The sequence below is a fragment of the Alternaria incomplexa genome (assembly GCF_024043165.1).
Source record: "Alternaria incomplexa strain BMP 0042 chromosome Unknown scaffold_28, whole genome shotgun sequence".
NCBI lineage: Eukaryota > Fungi > Ascomycota > Dothideomycetes > Pleosporales > Pleosporaceae > Alternaria > Alternaria incomplexa.
The window spans coordinates 34864-55643 of record NW_026249877.1 but is presented as its reverse complement, the minus strand read 5'-3'; the positions used below and the strand labels follow the sequence as shown (position 1 = coordinate 55643).

The 20780-nt window shown below is 53.8% G+C and overlaps 3 protein-coding genes across 3 annotated transcripts; all 3 read right to left on the bottom strand.

Annotated features, from left to right (window-relative positions):
• Positions 1-404: 404 nt before the first annotated feature.
• On the bottom strand, positions 405-8270 carry J4E90_010827 (Type I Iterative PKS; the record flags this gene model as incomplete). The annotated part of the gene is made up of 2 exons (XM_051440339.1): positions 405-8027; positions 8079-8270. 2 exons carry the CDS (start codon positions 8268-8270, stop codon positions 405-407), a joined length of 7815 nt encoding a protein of 2604 aa, XP_051285783.1.
• Positions 8271-9709: 1439 nt separating this feature from the next.
• Positions 9710-11296, bottom strand: J4E90_010826 (uncharacterized protein; the record flags this gene model as incomplete). Its single annotated transcript, XM_051440338.1, has 5 exons — positions 9710-9889; positions 9944-10357; positions 10411-10523; positions 10570-10751; positions 10803-11296. The coding sequence occupies 5 exons, from the start codon at positions 11294-11296 to the stop codon at positions 9710-9712; spliced, it is 1383 nt and encodes a 460-aa protein (XP_051285782.1).
• Positions 11297-16076: 4780 nt separating this feature from the next.
• On the bottom strand, positions 16077-16965 carry J4E90_010825 (uncharacterized protein; the record flags this gene model as incomplete). Its single annotated transcript, XM_051440337.1, has 2 exons — positions 16077-16337; positions 16384-16965. The coding sequence occupies 2 exons, from the start codon at positions 16963-16965 to the stop codon at positions 16077-16079; spliced, it is 843 nt and encodes a 280-aa protein (XP_051285781.1).
• Positions 16966-20780: the final 3815 nt, after the last annotated feature.

Genomic DNA, 20780 nt, shown 5'->3' with positions numbered 1-20780 from the left:
TGAAGGCGTGGTAGCAATAAGCCAATGCGGTAGCATGCCGTGCTAGACGACTACGGGGGTCTTTGTGTGTGCTGAGGTATACGGGAAAGATGGGTTAGGCAGCTACAAACCCGCCCCGCCTTGTCGAAATCTATGTTACGTGAATGCGAGGCGAGTACATTGTAGCAAGAACATGACGTCCACTCAATAAGATCGCTGTGACTATCACCTAGACGCTCTATTGTTGTAATGAAAATTATCATACGATGCTACACACCAACCCAGCAGAAATGACCGCACGATTACTTGCATCAACAATGAAAATACATAGGAAAGCAAAGAGAACATGCACCATTCCACCGCCACCGTTCCCCCCAATACCCCGTTGTGGCGCTGCCTCACCAAGCTCACACCAACACGACAACCTACTTCCCACCCAACCCCAACTTCCCCACAACCCCATCCACCAACCCCCCAATACTCGCACTCTGCAAAATCTCAAACACACTAACCGTAGCCTTCGTCTCCCTCTGAATCCAATTCTTGATCTCAACAGCTACCAATGAGTCTGTTCCATAGCTGCTCATCGAACGACTCGCATCAAGTTCCGACACATCCATCATCAGACTGCGCGACAGCTTCTTGATTAGCGCCGCGAGGATAAACTCCTTAGCCGTCTCCGCAGACGGACTGGAAGAAAGCTGCGCAGAGAGCGATAACGATGTAGTCGTCGTACCATCATCTGACGCCTGAGCAGGCGCGTCGATCTTGAGATGCGGGCGCAGGTACGGCAGGTGACTCAACACGGGATCTCTTGCAAAGAACGGCGCTTCTGCGTCGGTCAAGCTGCTAATGTCGAGGTCAGAATCAAGACCAGTGACGACATGTCCCATCATCGGTTCGCGAATACCCAGCTCGATGAGCGCCAACATTTCTCTCTCATGAATATGTTTGAACTCCTGGACTTGCACTTTGCGACCTTGAACCTTCTTTTCGACGACATAGCCCACGTCGCCGACGATACCGAGGTCGATGGCTGTGGCTGGCAGACCGAGCGCATTGCGGTATTTGGCTAGTGCAACTTGGTAGGCACAGCCTGCGGCGTAGTTGGCTTGACCGGGGTTGCCGATGAAGGAGTGGAGAGAGGAGAGGAGGACGAAGAAGTCGAGTGGCTGGGATAAGGTGGTCTCGTGGAGGTTCTTCGAGCCGTGGACCTTGGGGAGGATAGTCGAAGTCCATTGATGTGACGTCATTGTGCTGAAGAGGGAGTCGTTAAGGGTCATCGCGCCTTGAATTACACCCTTGATGGGTGGGAAGGAGCGCAGGGTGTCGGAAAGAAGGTTGGAAAGCTCGAGTGCGTCGGATACGTCACACTTCAAAATGGCAGTGCGGACGCCCGAGGCGTGGAGGGTTTCGAGGAATGCTTGGGCTTCTTCTGAGACTGCGCCGAAGCGGGAAATGAATATGAGGTGTTTTGCGCCGTGGGTGACGAGCCATTGGGAGATGCTTCGTCCGAGACCGCCAAGACCGCCAGCGAGGAGGTAGGAAGTTGATGGGTCGAAAGAGATAGCGTGTGGTGGTTTCTGGGCTACCTGAAACTTGTTAGTCGCATCTTCGACATCGATACATGAACGGTGACTTACAAGAACTTGGTCGTTAGCCTGCGGTACCATTACCACCTGCTTATCGTGACTCGCATCTTGCAACGTCTTGACAGCCTCGTTCAGCTTAGACCAAGGCAAGACATTCGTATCGCTACGGTCGAGTGTCTTCATCTCATTGGCAGCGCTCATAGCTTCTTGGAATACTCGACTCGCAAGCTTGGGCTTCTGCGTATACAGCAACGCCATGTCGACTGATGAGAAGGATGCGTTGCGGCCAAACGGTGCCATTTCTAGTCGGCCATTCCCTGGTGCATTGAGATTCACAAATCTGCCAAAAGGCGCGATGCAGCTGAACGTCGCTTGCAATGCCTCGCCAGTCAGGGTGTTCAAGATAACATCAACACCGCGGCCTTTGGTCGCGCGCCGAAGCGCAGTGACAAACTTAAGATCGAGGCTGGAAAAGATACGGGCTCTCTCGAGGCCATAGGCCTTGGCAAGGTAGGTCTTCTCTTCGTCGGATCGCACGGTAGCAAAGATCTTTGCGCCCGCCTTCGAGGCCGTCTCGATACTAGCCTGGCCAACAGCGTCTGCAGCCTCGTGAATGAGAACAGTCTCTCCGGATCGTAGATGCGCGACGTGGTTGAGCGCATGGTGAGCAGTCGCATGCGCCTGGGGCAATGTAGCTGCGACTTCAAAAGTCATGCCACCGGGAATCGTGTGCGCAAAGGCTGCTGGCACGCGCACTTGGGTGGCGAACGTGCCTGGATACCATGCTACCACTCGATCGCCAACCGAAAGGTCAAACACTCCATGGCCAAGCTTTGTGATGACACCCGCACATTCTTGTCCAAGCTTGCCATCGTAGTCATCTCCATCCAGCATCTCGACGTCGCTGGAGCTGAGACTTGTAGCGCGAACCTCGATTTCGACCTCGCCGGCTTGCATGGGTCGCGCAAAGCGCACATCCTCTTCGAATACGGCCACGCCTGATGTGCTTTTGTTGACATTGCTGAGTTTAAGTGGACGACCCTCCTGGAATACGCCCTCCATCTGCGGCTGTAAAGCCGTCGCATCAGTCCGACCAACCAGAAACTCATTCGACTTCTCATCTTCAATCGCACGCTTGATGTGAAGAATGCCGTCCTGCTCAACAAATTCGCTGTCGACCAGAGTAGCGCTCTTCTCAGTACTGAGCTGCTTCTCATAGATGCCGAGAAGCAACTCGGCGACCTTCAGGGCAGGCAGGTTCGTCCTGGCATCCAAATCGACTGTAATACACTTGAAGCCCTCATTCTCAGCTCGTAACGTACGCGCAAGGCCTTGGAATACGGCCAGTTCAGGACGTTCAACATCCGAAGACGCCGCGCCTCTTGTGACCCAGATCAGACCCGCCGATGCATCGGCGATGTGTTGGAGGGTTTTCATGTCTTCTGAAGTGGGATCGGCGAGTAAGGGCTCTTCAAGCTCGACAAAGCTGACGCAGATGGTACGAGCGAGGCCTTGTTGGCCAAGCTTGGAGAGTGTCGCGAGTTGTACTTGGAAGCCAACTTTCTCCAGTCTGTTCTTGAGAGCCAGTGGCATGTCCAATCTGCTCATCCGGATGCGTGAGTCGGCGCATAAGATGACGAAGCGAGGTCTTTCTGGTGGAGTGATCAAGCCATTCGATAGCGTTGGCTTTGCTTCAACCGCAGTCGCAATCATCAGCCTTGTACCCTCCTCGAGCGGATCCAAGACGTCTGGACTACTTGCTTGAAGAGTACTGAACCCTGTTGAGCGCAGCAAGTTCTCCCACTGGGCCTCAGTCAGCAGAGGTCCACCAGTCCGCCATTCTTCGGATGCATTCCACCATCCAGGCAAGGTGCCGAAGATGACTGAAGCAGCGAGTAGGCGATTGGTCATTTCAAGAAGTATGAGTCTTCCTCCTGGTCGAAGAAGCTTCCTCGCGTGTGTCATGGTACGGTGCATGTCTGATGTGGCGTGAAGCACGTTCGCCGCAACGATGACGTCGTAAGAAGCTGGCTTGAAGTCTTGCGTCCATGGATCGTGCTCAACATCCAGCTTCTTGAAGTTCATGAGTTGTGCATAGTCTTCAAACTTCTCCGCGGCGCGCTGGAAGAAGTAGGATGAGATGTCCGTGTAGGTGTACGACTTCAAGCGAGGGTATGTGTGGAGGTCTTCGCAGCCGCTCAGGCCTTTTAATGTTGGAACCGTCGCACCGCCGGTACCAGCCCCGATCTCGAGGTAGTCCAGATTGGGGTACTTGTGCGAAAGCATAGTAGTAAAGCGTGAGATCTGAGCATACGTGTTTGGCATGCCAACGGCAGTGGTGTAGTAGTCCTCGAGTAGGTTCTCGTGCGTCATCAAAGCGAGTGGCTCAACTTCCTGTCGGAAGACAGCTGGCAGGGCCTCACCAACACGAACAAGAAGCTTGCCATCGTAAGCCGTCTCATGATTGCGGTAGTGTTCTACCATGGCCTCAAGCTTCGATGCAACTTCCAGACTGTGTAGCTGCTGCCACTCGTCTGTCTGCTGAGGATGCGTCTTTGTTAGCACCGCATCGCGCAGCTCGCAAAGGTTTCGATAGAACTTTTGATGGTGTGGCAACATTGTGGACTCCTCGTCCGCAGTGACTTCTTGCAGTGCCTTGTCGATGAAGTAGTACGAAAGCAGCTCCAGCTCTCTGACAGTCTTCGGACGATCATCTGGTTTCGGTGCTGCTTGCAGTTCGCGGTTGAGATGCTCACGGTCGATAAGTTCAACATCTGGCTCCCAAACCGCCTTGTAACAGAGTTTTGGAGGGGACGCTTGCTCGCTAGATGTGGTGTTCGTATTGATGGCGACGAACTTGAAGCCGTCCATGAGAACGACAGGCTTCAAAGTCATCGGGTCCAACGCGAATATGTCGCCAGTAACTTGTCGTGCGCCGAAACGTTGAGCATTCGCTACGACGTTGAGACGTTCACCAATCTGAGCTGCTGTATCGGCGGAAATGGAAATCTCTTCGATATATGTAGGTACCATGGCGCCCTTCAGTTGTTTGAACTCAGGACCACCCAGCGCAGCCAGGCCCAGCTGCAAGAACGTGTCCAAAGTAGCAGGATGCAGCAACCGGTCATACTCATATCCTTTCGGATTAACAGACTTGGTGTCAGTGACCTCGATCACTCCAGCAGCTTTGCCAGGCCTTTGACGGTCGACGCTAATCTCCTTGAGACCCTGGAACATCGGTCCATAGGTAAGGCCAATGGCGTCGACACTACGGTAAAATGATTGAACGTCCATCTTGTCTGCGCTAGCTGAGGATGAGGCGTTCCAACAATTGACACAGTCCTGAGCGAGCTGTTCGTCCGAGGTAGTTTGGCCTGACACCGAGACTAAGCCACGGCAGTTCTCAACCCAGCCTCCATCTGCAGTGTAGGAGAAGATGCGAAAGTCGTGCCAGATCTCCGAAGATGACCCATCTGAGCTGGTGTTGCATTTCATCGACAAACAAGTCTCCACCCCCTCATCAGCTTCCGGTACAACGAGCGCTCTCGAGATATTGACCTCGCGAAGTCGATATTCAGCCGCACTACTAGCACCCTGCGGAAGGAAGGTAGACGGTGAGATCTTGCACATCTGCCGACACGCCTCAATAGCCATGCACAGATACCCGCACGCCGGAAACAGCACATCACCCTGAACGACATGATCCCGCAGCCACGGCTGCTCGCGCAGGCGCATAAAGTTGCGGAACCTGGGCTCCATTGGGTTCCAGTCGTTGACCGGTGCGCCCAAAATATCGGTCCTACCAAACTGTCGGAAACGGTAGTCTCGGCTAAGGCGCGACTCCCACCAGTAACGGCGGGTGTGGTTCCAGGGATATTGGGGCAGATCGGTGAGCACGGATAGTGGCTGTTTGGGTTCGGTCGGGAAATTGATGGCGTGCAGATCGATCGGATATCGGTGGGCGAATAGCTGGCCAGCCGCTTCGAGTGCGGTGACATCTGCAGGTTTGTTGCGGATGAGAGTGGAAAGATACTGTATCTGCGGGTTCTGATCGAATGCAGCGTCGAGAATTTCCTTGACGGGAAGTTTGAACAAGGCATGTGGCCCGACCTCCAGCAAAATGTCCACAGCATTCTTGCCATCCTGTGAGTCCGAGGTACACAGCTTGGCCAACGCTCCAGAGAAGCGGACGCTGCCGACGAGGTTTGATACCCAGTAGTCGGCACCGAGCTGGTCTGGATTGATCACGTCTTCCGTCACGGAAGAGTACATCGAAACCCGCCCATGAGTTTTGATTGTCGCAACCTTTGTCTCTTGAAGACGGGCAAGATACTCCTCCGCGATCGCCTGCATGTGATGAGAATGATACGCGGTATCGACTTGAAGCAGTCGCGCAAAAATGCCTTTGGCTTCCAGAGCCTTCTGCAAGTTCTCAATGGCAGCAACATCGCCAGAGATGGTAACGCCGCGCGGACTGTTCACACAAGCTACAACAACTTTACCGAGGCCATCAGCCAGCTCTGCAATCTCGATCTTTGCATCATCTTCGGATAGGCCAACCGCCATCATTCGTCCCTCAAGGCCCATACTCTTGACTTTGGGCGATAACAACCCTCGGAAGTATGCGACAGTCATCGCCGACTCAAGGCTCAGAGCACCGGTGGCATATGCAGCAGCAATCTCACCACTGGAGTGGCCAACTACACGCTGCGGATGAACGTTCCACGATGCGAGCAGATCCACCAGCGCTACCTGCAGAGCAGTACAAAGTGGCTGACTGAACGTTGCTTCATTGACCCGGGAGGTCGATTTGTCTTTCGACAGCTCTTCCATCAGTGACCACTCTCCACCTAACCCGCTCACGACAGACTCGCATCGTTGTAGGCTCTTCCGGAAGACTGGGTAGTGGAGCAGCTCTCTGCCCATACCCCACCATTGAGCACCTTGTCCAGTGAATATGAAGCCTATCCGCGGTGGAACTGCGCTACTAGCGGAGCTTGGTCGTACTTGCTGCAATCTGGTTTGCAGATCGGACTTGTCTGTCGCAACAATCGCGGCGCAATAGGGAAGTTGTGATCGACGTTCGCACAACGTATACGCCAGATTATCAAGTAGCTGCTCCTCGTTGAAGACATCCTGACGTTGAAGATGTTTCGACAAGTCCTGGCCCATCTGGACGAGACCTCGCTCATCGTTGGCGGACTGGAGGAAGAGGCGCGATCTAGGTGTGTTGCTAAAAGATTCGTCACTCATAGGACTGACGAAACCCGAATCGTTCCTTCTGTGACGAGCCGAGCGATGATACCGTTGAAGAAAGTGATGTGCATCGTCAAGAATGACGTGCGCATTGGTTCCACCGTAGCCGAAGGAGTTCACGCTTGCGCGCCGCAGACCGTCAAGGGGCCACTCTTTAGGCTCTGTGGGCACTTCGACCCGCCATCCTTCAAAGTCGATCGCCGGGTTGCCCCGTTCAAACCAGAGGTTTGGTGCAATCATACCCTTCTCGACGCTTAGCAAGGCCTTGATAAGTCCAGCAATGCCGCTAGCTCCCTCCAAATGGCCCATATTTGTCTTGACCGAGCCAATGGAGAGAGGAACGACTTCCTCGGTTGTCGCAGAGATGCGGTGGGGACGGCTCGTGGCAAACACCTCGCCAATGGCTCCACTTTCTATAGGATCACCCGCAGCCGTTCCTGTGCCGTGCGCTTCAAAGTATCCCGTCTCGCTTACGTCGATCCCTGCCGCACGATATGCGGAGCGTATGAGGTCGATCTGCGCGTCTTTCGAAGGCATCGTGATGCCAGGCGTTCGTCCGTCTGAACTGGCAGCCGTGCCGCGAATGATGGCTCGAATGGGGTCGTTGTCGCGTATAGCCAGATCGAGTGGCTTCAGTATGATTGCGCCAACACCTTCTCCTCGCGCATAGCCATTGGCTCGATCATCGAAGGCGTGCGATATCGAGTCTGGGCTCAGGAAGTGCATGTCGCTCATCTCGATTTGAATGTCAGGACTCAGTATGAGGTTGCTTCCTCCTGCAATCGCCATGGAGCTTTCACCACTGCGCAGGCTTTGGCACGCCAGATGCACAGCAACGAGTCCACTGCTGCAGGCTGTGTCTATGCTCACACTCGGCCCCTTCAGGTTGAAGAAGTAGCTCAGGCGGTTCGAAAGCATCGTTTGCGAAGCCCCGGTTGACTGATACTTGGGTGCTAGCTCCATGTCTCGCCGTTGCATCTCCTCGTAGTCTTTTGTGAAGCAACCGACATAACATGAAGTCTGGGATCCAGAGACTCGGGCTAGTGGCGTTCCTGAGTTCTCTAATGCCTCGTATGTCACTTCGAGCAGTAACCGCTGCATGGGGTCCATGGCCATGGCCTCGGCTGGCGATATCGAGAAGAACGGCGCATCGAAAAGCGAGACATCTTCAGCGAGATAATGCCCGCCGCGGTTGTTACACTTAGATTTGGGTCAGCGGAGCGGTCCGTACGGTAGATGGCGCAAGCTTACCGTCCCGAAACGATCCCCATCGGGGTTGTGGAATGCATCAACGTTGAAGCGGTCTGGAGGTACTTCGGTGCGAGCCGACTTCTTCTCGACCAACATCTGCCATAGTTTCTCGCCGTTGGTAACGTCGCCTGGGAATCGGCAGCCAAAGCCAACAATGGCAATGGGCATTGGCTTGGTATCTTCATACGCCATTGTCGTGAGAGATCATGAAAAGTGTTGAACTTTGTGGACGACTTAGCACGAAAAGATGTTGAAGCAAACGCAGCTGGTCAATGTGGCCATTGATAAGATGGCATCGAAGAGGCTTCTAAAGGTAGGATCAGGAGAGCCCTTGTTAATCGACACGAGATACCCCCAGACGAGGTTCGGCGATGAGGAGCCACACTGATCACTGGGGTTTTGCGTACGTCGCGGAAAGCGGCCCTCCCTGACGCGCTTAGCTGCACAGTGTTAATCGCATCCTCTGCCACGCGTAAACCAACTGCCTAGTAATCAAGCACAGAGACGAGAACGCTTCCGTACAGTACATGAGGCCAGGGCATATCAGTAGCGCATCCTTCGCGCACTCGGTTGTCGTGAAGCCCATGACGAGCATTGCGCAGACGCATCCGTCGACAACACAAAGAGACATCGATATCTGCATTCTACGTTTTCTCTGCCCAATGGTTGCTGCTCTTTCGGAATTCCGTCCTGCTATTGACAAATGATGGTCGAATCGGGAAAGGCCGTGGAGGCTATCGCCGCTCGATTCCCAGAACAGACATCATGCTAAGGTCATGCATGCGTAGCCGCTTGTTTGGAACCTTGGTCGCTTGAGTAAGGTGGACGATCAGACTATCGCGATCTATCCTGTTACGTGGCTTTTAGTTGTTGGTCGCTACCAGAGGTAGTGGCGGGAGAGCTTCGGCCTGAGATAGATCAGTGGTGGAGTAGCAGCTTCGTTCTTGACGTCGGAATCAGTGACAACGGCACCAGCCTATCACGGGACTTCGCCAGGCAGTGGGAAGCCACCCGAACGCCTCGAGCGTGCCGCCCCGAAGGAGCAGGAAGCAGCGGTGTAGCGTGCACAAGTGCAAAATGCATGGCGTTTAGGAAGACGCGAAGGATCTCACCCATGAATGCGATCCTGCACCTGTGTGTAACTGCAAGGGAGTACAGAATGAGCCGAAGTGGTGTGGAGCTGCCCCGTTATAGACGAGCCGAAGTGGAGCGCGTGCATGCCCGTCATCGAATAACAAGGTTACCGCTGCTTGTAGCGCGCTTCGTTCCTGTTCGTGTAACAAATTTTGCGCGCGTCGGGTGACATGGCTGCGGTGCCATGTCGGCCTGAACGCGTGGGGTGGATGAGGATTGAAGGATTGAGGTTCGGCGCGCGCAGATGGTGACGAGGGGCATTTTCAGGCTAAACCGCTTGGCAGCAAGCGCCACAGCAGGCATGCCCCGATACGAGCAGTCGCAGAATTCACAACCTGCAGTCGATTCTTTGAAGGGAAGGGTAGCCGCAAGATACGTGTTGTTCATCCAAATGAGGTATCTGCAAGTACATGGCCTGACTCGTCTCCTCCCAACTTCACAACGATTGGCTAGATTAAATGAATGCTACATCGGAAATAACATCGTTGAGACTCTCCTTACATGCGAGACGCAGTGCGCTTGGTACTTTCCTGAGCGGGTTCTCCCTGCAGCTGTTCGGCGTCATCGTCAGTACCCGAGCTCTTGACATCAGCTGATTCTTGCGCTGCGGGAGCACTTTCAGCATCGAGATACGCCTCAATCAAACTCATGTTGCCTCTGCCGTGAATGGCCTTGATCTGCGAGACAAGTCAGTACCGCGCCACTTGTATACTGTTCACTGATAAGCTCACCTTGAGGCGTGGATCGGCATCTGAAAGGAGACGACGGAATTGTTCCTCCGACCGTTGTTTGGCTCCGAGCATCAACATCATCATGAGATCGACCTGGCGCATGCGGTTGTCCGTGTACCGGGAGGCTTCACCAAGGGCTGGCATGACCACATCGTTGATCAAAATCGGCGTCCCGGCAGGGCTCTTCTCCAAAGCAGGGACTAATGCTCTGAAGATGCGAATGCAGTCTTCGTCACTCCAGTTGTGGGTAATGTACCGCAGGAGATACGCCGCTGCACCCGATACAGGTTGCTTGGTGAAGAAGTCGTGTGGCATGAACGTGACCCGGCCATTGAGATCCGAGAAGTCGTTTTGTGATGCAGATGACAGCATGGTCAATGAGTCCTGGACAATGAGCTCCAGGTTGGGAAAGGTCTTTGCATAGTCAGTAAAGCGCGCATAGTGTCTTCGGCACCGTATCCGCATACCCGAGCAAGATTGACGCTCATGTGGCCGCTTCCACCCCCAACATCAATGACCTTTCGGCCACTAATCTTGTCCCATGGGAAGCTCTCTTTGAGGTTGTCAAAATGCCTCTCAACTGCGTCGTTTAGTTGTCAGCTTGTTCAAGGATATCAATCACTCACGCCTTGAGACCCCCGCCATTGCGCTGGCAAAGCGAGCTGCTCGCTTGGGGTCTTGCTTGTAGTAGTCAAAGAGGACGGTACCATGTCGAGTCACAAAGGCATTTCTCTTGCCATCTGTCACTGTTGGTGATTCCTTGATGCTCTCCGAGGTCTCCGAAGCTGCCCTGAAGAACTCATCCAATCTTCAAACGAGTTAGCGTTAGATAGGTTCGTATAAGATCAGTCAAACTCACTGGTAGGCCATGACATCGCGCCACTGCTTGTCCTTCAAGTAAAGTACGCTTCTTGACGTGTGCTTAAACACATCCGGCTCAACCTCTTCGAAGACGCGATCGGAGGACAGCATACGGAGGAAGCGACCGACGCGGTCTTCGTCCATGCCGGCCTTCTCGGCAATCTCTTTGGTGGTAGCTGATCCATTCTCTGGAATAGCTTCAAAGAAGTTGAACTCGCATGCTACTTGCCAGGCTGCCAAATCATATAGATAGCACACGAATGTTCGTGCATCGTTCCTGGGGCCGTTGACAAGACGGAGTAGGTCACGAGCGGCATCATTGAGACTATCGCGCAACTTGATGTGCTCCGGAGTTTCGGGAATGGTGTCTGAATCGATGGCGAATGAAGGCTCTGGCACCTTGTTCTCGGTCAAATCGGCGACGATCTGTGTGGTCAACTGCTGAACTTCCTTGGCCAGCTCAAGCAGGGTGGATTTGTGTTCGGCAATCATATTGACTAATCGTTGTATGCACTTGAAGCAGTTGTCAAGAGGAAGATGATGTGAAGTGAAGCTTCCCGTCCTGCGTTCAAACTACCCATTATACTTCCGCTTGGTCGGGCTCATGTTGCTTACACGGCGGCGTTATGCAGGACGATGTTCTTGGAGTAGTGCTTGATGTGTCAGCTATCTGGGGCATTTCACTGGTGCTACCCAATGCCCTTGACGATGCTCGGCTGCACGCTGGAACATCCCGCATCCTATGGCAGGACCCAATGGGAAGGACCCTCGCGCACCGAGAGACCAGATAGGATACGGAGTACGTCTCCTGCATGCGTATGCAGCGCACAATTCGGGCCTCTAGCTGCATGGTTCCTCGTGCACTCACGCGCATACGATTTTCGAGCAGAGGTCATGAGAGACGTCTTTGGAAGGCCCTGTCCCATTCCAGCGAATTGCACTGAGGGGCAAGAGGTCTGCCTTCTGACTTCAGGTGTCCTCGCGTCGGCCCGGCGGAAAGCCAGCCATCTGAGACAGAGATCTTGACAGCGGGAGGCCTCGGTGACTCCCGTCCTGCCGACAGTTCAGGTATGTGCCTGAGTCAGGTCGATGCAGGTTAAATAGACGCGCTGCAAACCCTGGTTGAGGACGTGGCAGGCCCCGCTCAAGTGAGCCCGCCGCATGCTGCGCTGTAGGCGCCGAGAGCAATTATCGGCTCTACTATTACGCTAACAAATCTCGGTATCGTAACTGGTGCGATCAATTCCATTTTCTTGATGACAGCCGTTGGTCGGCGAAATGGGTGAAATGGGTGCGCGAGGATGGTGGAAGCTCCTGCCCCAAGTTGGGACGAGATGGTGATGACTAAGCCCGTAACGCGCTAGCACTTGTTCAGACGGCACGTGTCAACGGGCCAACTCCGGTAGACCGTGAAAGATCTCCATGTCATCTTCATAATTCGACAACAATGCTTTTACTGTCGCACCACCCCAGAGATGATGCGTGCAATTTATACCGCCCCTATCTCAGGTCTTCATCGTGCTGTACGAAGTACCCGCATATGTATCTGGGAAGCCGCAACTTGACTGCGATCTTGAAACAGCGCTACTTCGGTATACAACTAAAGTGCGTACAATAGTCTCGACCCAATTATGTTCTACTGGACCAAGTCTGCCTCTTTCAAGCAGAGCTTCGTGTCACGTCATGGCCACCCGTCTGATAAACGATCGACTGCTGGATTGGATTAAGATAGCTGATGAACTGCTGATGACGACGCTGTCGAGCTGATGCTGAGCGCCGGGCATGGTAACGATCAACTGCCATCTCGTGGTTCACACGCTCGGATAATGTTGAAAAGGGTCTCGATGACGTCGTACGGGCGGGTCGTGCAGGGGTTGGGAGGTGCACCGAAAATCCGGGGGACCATCTCCACTCCCAACCCCTAAGGCTCACGAAGCTTTCCCTGTGTCTCTTACAACTCGTACATTTTCCTCTGTTAGAACGCGTTTTCGTCATTCCCGGCAGCGGTAGATCCTCCGCATACCATCCAGGTTTCTACGCGACAATAGTTGGGCGCGTCTTACGCCACCTCGGATAGCTCCGCACCCCTGAAGCCCGAGTCGCGATGCCTGTCAACACCATCTCTGTGGGCGCGGCTGTGACGCCCACGGTCATCCAGACATATCTCTCGCATTACCTCAATCGCCGACCCCTTGCGCAAAAGCCCACGGCGCACATCTCGTATCACGAAGGCCTCGAGCTCATCCGCCGCTTTCTCCACTATGCCTCCTTCCACACAGTCGACGAGCTACAGGCCTTCACGTCGCAATGGGTTCCAGTGCCGCGCTGGGTGCACGTGAATGTAGTCGAGGTTTCCGCGACTCTACTACAGCGCTCAGCTGAACTGCTCAATGCACAATTGGGACCAGAAGGCATCAAGGCAGTCGGAGGAACGAATTGGTGGCAGTGGAGACGCGAAGGCACGACACTCAAGGCCGAGTGGATCGAGATGCGCAAGGACTACGACGCGAGGAAACAGCTGGCAATCACCAAAGGCGACCGCATAATGCTCTATGTTCATGGCGGCGCCTACTTCTTCGGCAGCGTCGACGAGCATCGCTATCAGATGCAGCGGCATGCGCGCAAGCTCAAGGCTAGGGTGCTGGCGCCCAAATACAGACTTGCGCCTCAGTTTCCCTTCCCATGTGGTCTACATGACTGTAAGTGGTTTGCTCGATGTCGAAGAAGCAATGCTAACAACTCTAGGTCTGGCCGCCTACCTCTACCTCCTCGAACAGAAGCACGATCCTACGACGATTATACTCGCTGGCGACTCGGCAGGTGGCGGCATGGTACTCAGCATGCTCGTGACAATGCGCGACCAAGGCATACCATTGCCCGCAGGAGCCATCTTGATCAGTCCATGGGTGGATTTGACACACAGCTTCCCTAGTCTGGGTGGCGATGGCAAGATGGACTACATTCCCTCGCACGGCTTCATCCACAAGCCGAGCATGAGCTGGCGTAAGTTGGTCGTGTCCGTGTCGACGAGCTACTACTGACCCCATACAGCACCTCCCAACGCAGACGATATGCTGGACATCGAAACATCCCTCCAGGGCTCGAACAAGAAGAAGAACAGCTCAGACAAGACGGAGGACAAGGCAGCAAAGAAGGAGGCGGAGGCCGAGCGCGTACGAGGTTACTCCGTCCAATCTGGAGATCGACCACCTCTAGAAGAGGTCGCGGATCCATCAGCTACAGGACAAGGCATGGGTACTTGGATCTCGTCCAATGGCAAATACAGCATTGGACCCAAGAGCCAGCTATCAGTTCAGCTCGAAGATGAACGCGTCGAGATCAAGGACCAGATTCAGATGTACGCCCCGAATCATCTCTTGACACATCCTCTGGTATCGCCGGTGCTACAGCCAACACTTGGAGGATTGCCACCTCTACTCATCCAAACGGGTGGTGGTGAGCTACTCAGAGACGAGCAGATCTACCTCGCCCACAAAGCTGCGCAACCACTGGCGTACATACCGCCACCTTCCAACAACCAGACCGCAGAGTCCATACAAGCTCAGACCGCCAGCTACAGGCCTACGAACGTTCAGCTCCAGGTCTGGGATGATCTATGTCACGTTGCACCTACGCTCAGCTTCACCCGCCCGGCAAAGCACATGTACCGTAGTATAGCCCAGTTCGGTGCTTGGGCGCTTGCACGCGCTCAGAAGAAGTCCATCGACATCCTTGACGATGACGACATCTCCTTCATGAGCAGTGATTCAGGCACTTCGTCTGAATCTGACAAGCCTGGCTCCGGTTCTTCGTCAGACGACCCAAAATCAACGAACAATCACCCCAAACCCACCAAAGCCGAGAAGAAAGCTGCTCAAGACGCACGCGTTGGCCGAGCTGGTGACGCGATTCCTCCATTCGAGCGCCATATGATCCGCCAGCGCATCGATCGACACGGGCGCATCTATGCACTCCCCCCGAAGGAGGAGCTTGTTGCACTGAACATCCCTAGCGTTGACGTGGGCGTGCCAAAGACAGGACCCGTCAGCAAATGGATGAAAGCGCAATCTCAGTGGAACAACAAGTTCTCCAAGCAGAAGATCAAGATCCAGAAGCAGCGTATTAAGGATATGCAGAAAGGCTTCGAAGGGTTCGAGGGAGAGACGCCACCACCGACTGCCTTGGCCGGTAGAAGGATCAAGGGCATGAAGGCCGAGAAGGCGAAGAAGAGGAGTTGGGGTATGTCGATGTGGGCTGGATGGGGCAGTAAGCATGACTCAGCTACTGTAAGTGCACTCACTCTCAACGTCAGCCACGACAACGTTACTAACACGCCCCAGATCGTCCGCGAAGAGAAAGCAGACCAGAACCCCGACACCGAGGCCTCAACCTCTACTCAAGATCCAGCCAATACAGCCATCGACGGCACAACAGAAAGCGCGCCAACCCGCAGCCGAGCCAACAACCTCACCACCCCCGGCATAAAACGCTCGCGCTCCCACTCCCGCCACTCCGCCGTCACCGACAAAGGCCAAACCGGCCTCCCCATGGACGACCTCTCCAAAATCGACCTACCCACCCCTGGTCTCGCCGACGCAACAACACTCGCCCCAGAACGCTCTGCCTCGCCCCTGCCCTCTCCCACGAGCGAAACCAGTCAGCCAGGTATCCCACCCAACATCATCGTCTCCGACAACCCCGACAACTCCAGCACCATCATCCCTGAAACTGATACTCTGACTACCCGACCCACGGCTGGCGGTATCGCCTACCCGTTCAGTTTGAAAGTTGATGGCCCGGATGGGAGGGATGTTAATGCTAGTACGCTTACGCTTGCGAGTGTGAATATTACTACGCCGCCGGCTGTTGATGATGTAGAAGAGAAGCAACTTGGTAGTATGTTTCCAGCTGGTGAGAGTAGTATGGTGCCGGGGGGTGAGAGTGAGAGTGTGAATGAACAGGTGCTGAAAGAGGAGAGACCGGGCGTTGAGCGCTTCTTTACTGCTGGGGCTGGGGCGGGGCTGTTTAGTGATGGTGTGATGGAGGAGAGGGCGGAAGAGGGGGAGAAGGTAGAGAGGCCGGGGGTTGAGAGGTTCGAGACTGCAATGGATGGGCTGGGTATGGGCGCTACTGGTGGTGACGGGAAGGCGTAATACTTGCGCATGGGCTGAGAGTGGTGAAAAGATTGAGGAAGTCGTAAAAATGCTGTAGATACCCAATTTTTTCCTTACTGTAAGTAATCTTAATAAACGTACACATCTTATCGCACAGTCTACACTTTCTGCTCCGCCATCCACTTCTCAGCTTCCTCCTTGTACTCTTCTCGCCATCGGGTTAGGGGTGGGCGCTCGTTCACGATATCTCCAACACTCCACAACATGCGCTTCTTATCCGTCTCCTCCGTTACCTGGTCGTCAGGACAGATGATGTAGAACTTTTTGTCCTGCATCTTGGCATACATGTAATCAGCGACCTGATCAGCCGACCATGCACCTTCCGGTTTGGCTTTTGTCGAGCCTGGCTCGTTTCCAGACTGGAGAGGTGTTAGTGATGAGAAGACCAGGTTAAAAGAGACTTACAAGCCCAGTAAAAGTCCACCCCGGCACCAACAAATGCACCCCAACACCCGTATCCTTAAGATCATAACTCAAATGCTCAGCCAGCGTCTTCACAGCCGCTTTACTAGCATTATACGCTGGATTACCCGGCGGATTCGTAATACCCTGTTTGCTCCCTGTGATTACAATCGCCATCCCCTCCTCCTTCCCCTCCTTCTCACTTCTTTCTTTGAAACTCGGAACATACGCATTCAACCCATTCACCACACCCCCCAGATTCGTAGCCAGAATCTTGTCAAAGTAGTCTTCGTCGCCCCAGGTACCTTTTCCGCCAACACCTGCGTTCAGCATGAGAAAGTCTACGTCGAGACCGACTTGTTGGCGGATTGAGGCCCAGTCTGAGCGGGAGGAGACGTCGGCTTGGATGAATGTTACGGAGTTGGAATTCGAGAGGTTTTTGCGCGCGTGGTCGAGGGAGGATTGGCTGGAGTCGACGATGGAGACGCGCATGGAGTGGTTGAGGCAGAGGCGGGCGACGGCGTAGCCGACGCCGGATGCGCCGCCTGTTATTAGGGCGTGTGCTGAGGGGCGGAATACGGACATGCTGGAAGTTGGGGCGGTGAGGTTGTGAAGGAGATTAGGTTGAGGGTGTTTTGGTTGATTGGAAGTGAGGAGGTTGTGGCATCGTCTTCGAGGGACATGGTGGTGATGTCATGCGGGGTTACGTTATCTCCGAGGCGGAGCTAGACGATAATGAATTCTCCCTCCTTCCATTGAGACAGGTCCAGTCCATATCCCTCCAAACGTCCAACTCTCTCCCAACAACCGTTGTGCGTCTTAGACTGCACTAGAGCAAGTCCTTCAGCGAAAGGATCCATGGTGGAATCGGCTCGGACATGTATGAGCAATATTACCACTGTTACGGTGTCTTCCAACGACTCAATGTCACTCCTCACAATGACACCTACTGATCTTTCAGGAGTTTCGGTATTCGGAATTTCCAAGATAACATCGTACGATTTGGGTCCGTATTTTCGATCTCTGAACTTCAGAGTTGCTGCTATCGTCAGCCCAGAGATATCCAATTGCCCGTCTCGAACGTGCCCATATAGATCGGAAGTGTTCGGCGTGCAAGTTATATCAACTACCCGACAGACTGTGGTCATCGGCCTTTGCCATCCTTCCCATCCGAATGGATGCACAGCTGTGACAATCGACGCCCAAGACCATGTGGGTGCCAGATACTGTGAAGGTCGGTCGATTACTCTGCCTGTAGATGTCCACAAAAGCGCCTGCGGAAGTTGATATTCCCATAACCCTGCCAGATATGTTCCCAGCACTGGTAGCGCAATTTCTCTGGCGATCCCAGAGATGCCTGGAAGTCGATCTGTTTCGAACGTTAGTGCCAGCTCAGAATATCTTTCGACCAACTTGTCCCATGACTTTGCGCGTATTTTAGGGTCCACCGATTCTACCGCTGCGGCATAGGCATGCTTGAGAATTTCCGGCCTCGGGGGAAATGAAATATCGAATTTTATAGTTTGGCATTCGCACCAAAGCTTCTCTTGACACTCCCACACCATCTCCTGTTCAGTATAGTGGAGTACCCGACGAGCAAGCAATCGCTCTTGAAAACACCAGGCTCGATCCAGAAGAGGCGTATCAGTATTCTCTGTTTCGTACCCAACGATTGTGCTGTGAGATATCTGTCGTTGTACATGCAAGCTGCCATTAGCCGAGTCCACTAGGTCGTGACTTGGGTCTCTGGGACGAAGACAGCCGTGGTCTCCATTCTTCGCGCTTGTCGCCGCGATAACCAGGTATGCGTGCTTGTACACCGCTGCCATCCGTGAAGCCTCTTTAGCCCAATCAACATGATCATCCTGGACAATGCATAATGAGTCGATCCAGATATATGGAATGCTGATATTCCTGGTGATCGTGACGGCATCTTGGAACGTTTGCGTGAGCTCGGCCCAAGGTATGCCAGACATCCGAGAAGAAACATTGTCGTTCAAGAGCAGGGGCATGGCTTTCATGCGATCTTCTTTTACCCCCCATGCGTGACTCAAAGCAACATAGTGGGTATCAGCTGGCATCCCACTCGAGCTGCATAGCTTGATGTCATCTGAGGACGAGCCGACCGAGATGAGCCTCGTTGGTGTCGTTGAGATGTCTGTCTTAGGAGAGCATTGTGGATGCAGAGCGTTACAATTCCTAGTCCACTTTCTGATTGTGTCAAAGCACGCCTGAGAGGCAGGGTCAGCCGGGATGTGTCCTGCTGGCTCAATGTCCGAAAAGCAAGGTGGCTTATCTGAGAATGGTAAGTGAATGACATGGATACAGTATCTCCTGTGGTATATCAAACGAACCGGGATCAGTGTAGAAATACAACTTCATGGGCAAACTTCCTGATTTAGTTGCCATGCCTATGTGTCGTATCCTCACCCGTAGAGGTGTGTCTGGCTCGTTGCTGACCGTAACCCTGAGACTCCGATGAGGCTCATGCTCGCTCAGAGTGGCTTCTGTAGTTCGATGAGGACGGCGAGGAGGAAACGTGTACCTCTCAATCCCTCGAAGAAGTAGCTTGCATCGAACGCAGCCATCGCGTGCAGCCTTGCGCATGTTCGACAGCTTGATACTCCCCTGATGATAGCCGGTGATACTCCCCTGATGATAGCCCTGAGTCCATCTGCAGGTGTCGGTGTCAGTCTTCTTTGACCACATGGGCGTAAGGGCTGGCGTCGGGTTCATTTCGTTTCGTGATTGCAATGCGGGAGTATTCGTGAGGCGTGGTGGGGTCTACGCGCCCGCTGTTCAGAACACGGCAGGCGCGACTAGGCATCAGACATAGCCAATCTACATGCAGCGAAGAAGAGTAAGCAAGGCATATTCTTTCCATAACCCCCACCAATCAGCGCCTTACATGCAGCGTGTTAGACCATTCTGTACCACATGTCTCGTGGATACATGGCGCTTTCCAGCCTGGCAGGCAAGTGCTACCCTGTAGCCTGGAGCTGTACATGTCTTGCGCCTACTCACTGCATCGACGTCAAACTCTACGGAATGCCTCCTAGGCTGATTATGAACCCTAGATCTAATTAAATAGAGATCTTTGTATGCGTCAAGCGCGATTCCTTGATGAGGTTTAGGGCGGTTGTGTGTTAAGCACGCTACGTCATGCATGATTGCGTCATCGCATTAGAATCTACCAACCCCGAGCCCGAGCCGTCGACACCGGCCTTCCTTGTCTAAGTATCCTTTCGCCCATGCGCTTCCACTGACAAGCACGAAGCTGCTCGAACTCCGCCTCACCCTCGTAAGGCTGCTAACAATTATCTGCTAACCACTCACGCGTCCCCTCTACCACACCAAAATTGAATGCGACGCGGCTCTTCCCGCTCTCATTGGCTGCATTAGCATGCATGAGATTGCCATGCATCAGGATCAGTGTCCCTGCCTGTACCTCGTGTTGTTTGTATACCAGATTTCCTTTCTCATCCTTCTCTGGAGCCATGGCGTTGGCCGACAGTCCTTCAACGCTAGCATACACTGGCTTTGCCAGACCAGCGAACTCGGGTAGGCCGTTCTTGTTTACGCGGCACCTTTGCGTAATAGGCTGCGTTATATGACTACCTGGAGCGACAGCCAAACATCCGTTGTGTATAGTCGCATCTTCGAGAGCGTACCAGAACGTTGTGCTGCTGGGAGGATCTGTGAAGCCTGAACAGCCGTCTTGATGTTTGAAATGCACGCAAGGTCGTATACATCTTTCATATCACAGCTTCATCCATCTGCATGGCATCTGGTCATACCTCGCATATACCATACAATCCCAGTTCCAACGCCACACACCCGCCCTCAACTCCCCTCATTCCCAACCTTCATTCCCTTTAACATCATCACCACTTCAAACCGATAAAATCCTATGTTCCCCCATCTCCTCATCCAACAACTCCTTGATCTTCTCATGATACCTATCAATCCCACTCGGCCTGCTCATCGCCACCCAAAGATCCTCGGGGACATCCACCCCCTTCTCAAGCTCACACGTCAAATTGCGCGTAAACAGGGTTAACCCGACCCCGGCTTTTGTGAAGGTATACGTGATCCAACAATACCCCTTTACACCACCGCTGCCATCCTCCCCTGCAGCGATGTTATTGACTTGACGAAAGGCGAATTTGCGACCGCGGTCCGCGATTTCCAAGACCCATTGTGGGTGGTAGGTGTTGTTCGGCAAAGCGACTTTTTCGGTCCAGACGTCGCCGACCTTGAGGGGGAGAGACAGGTTTTGACCTGGAGGCAGCCCGGAGCTGCCGGCGTAGGTGCGGCCCCAGTTTGAGGGGTTGGAGACGAAGTCGTAGATTATTTCGGGGGGGGGGGGGGTTAGTTTTTGATATGGATTTGATGTGGTA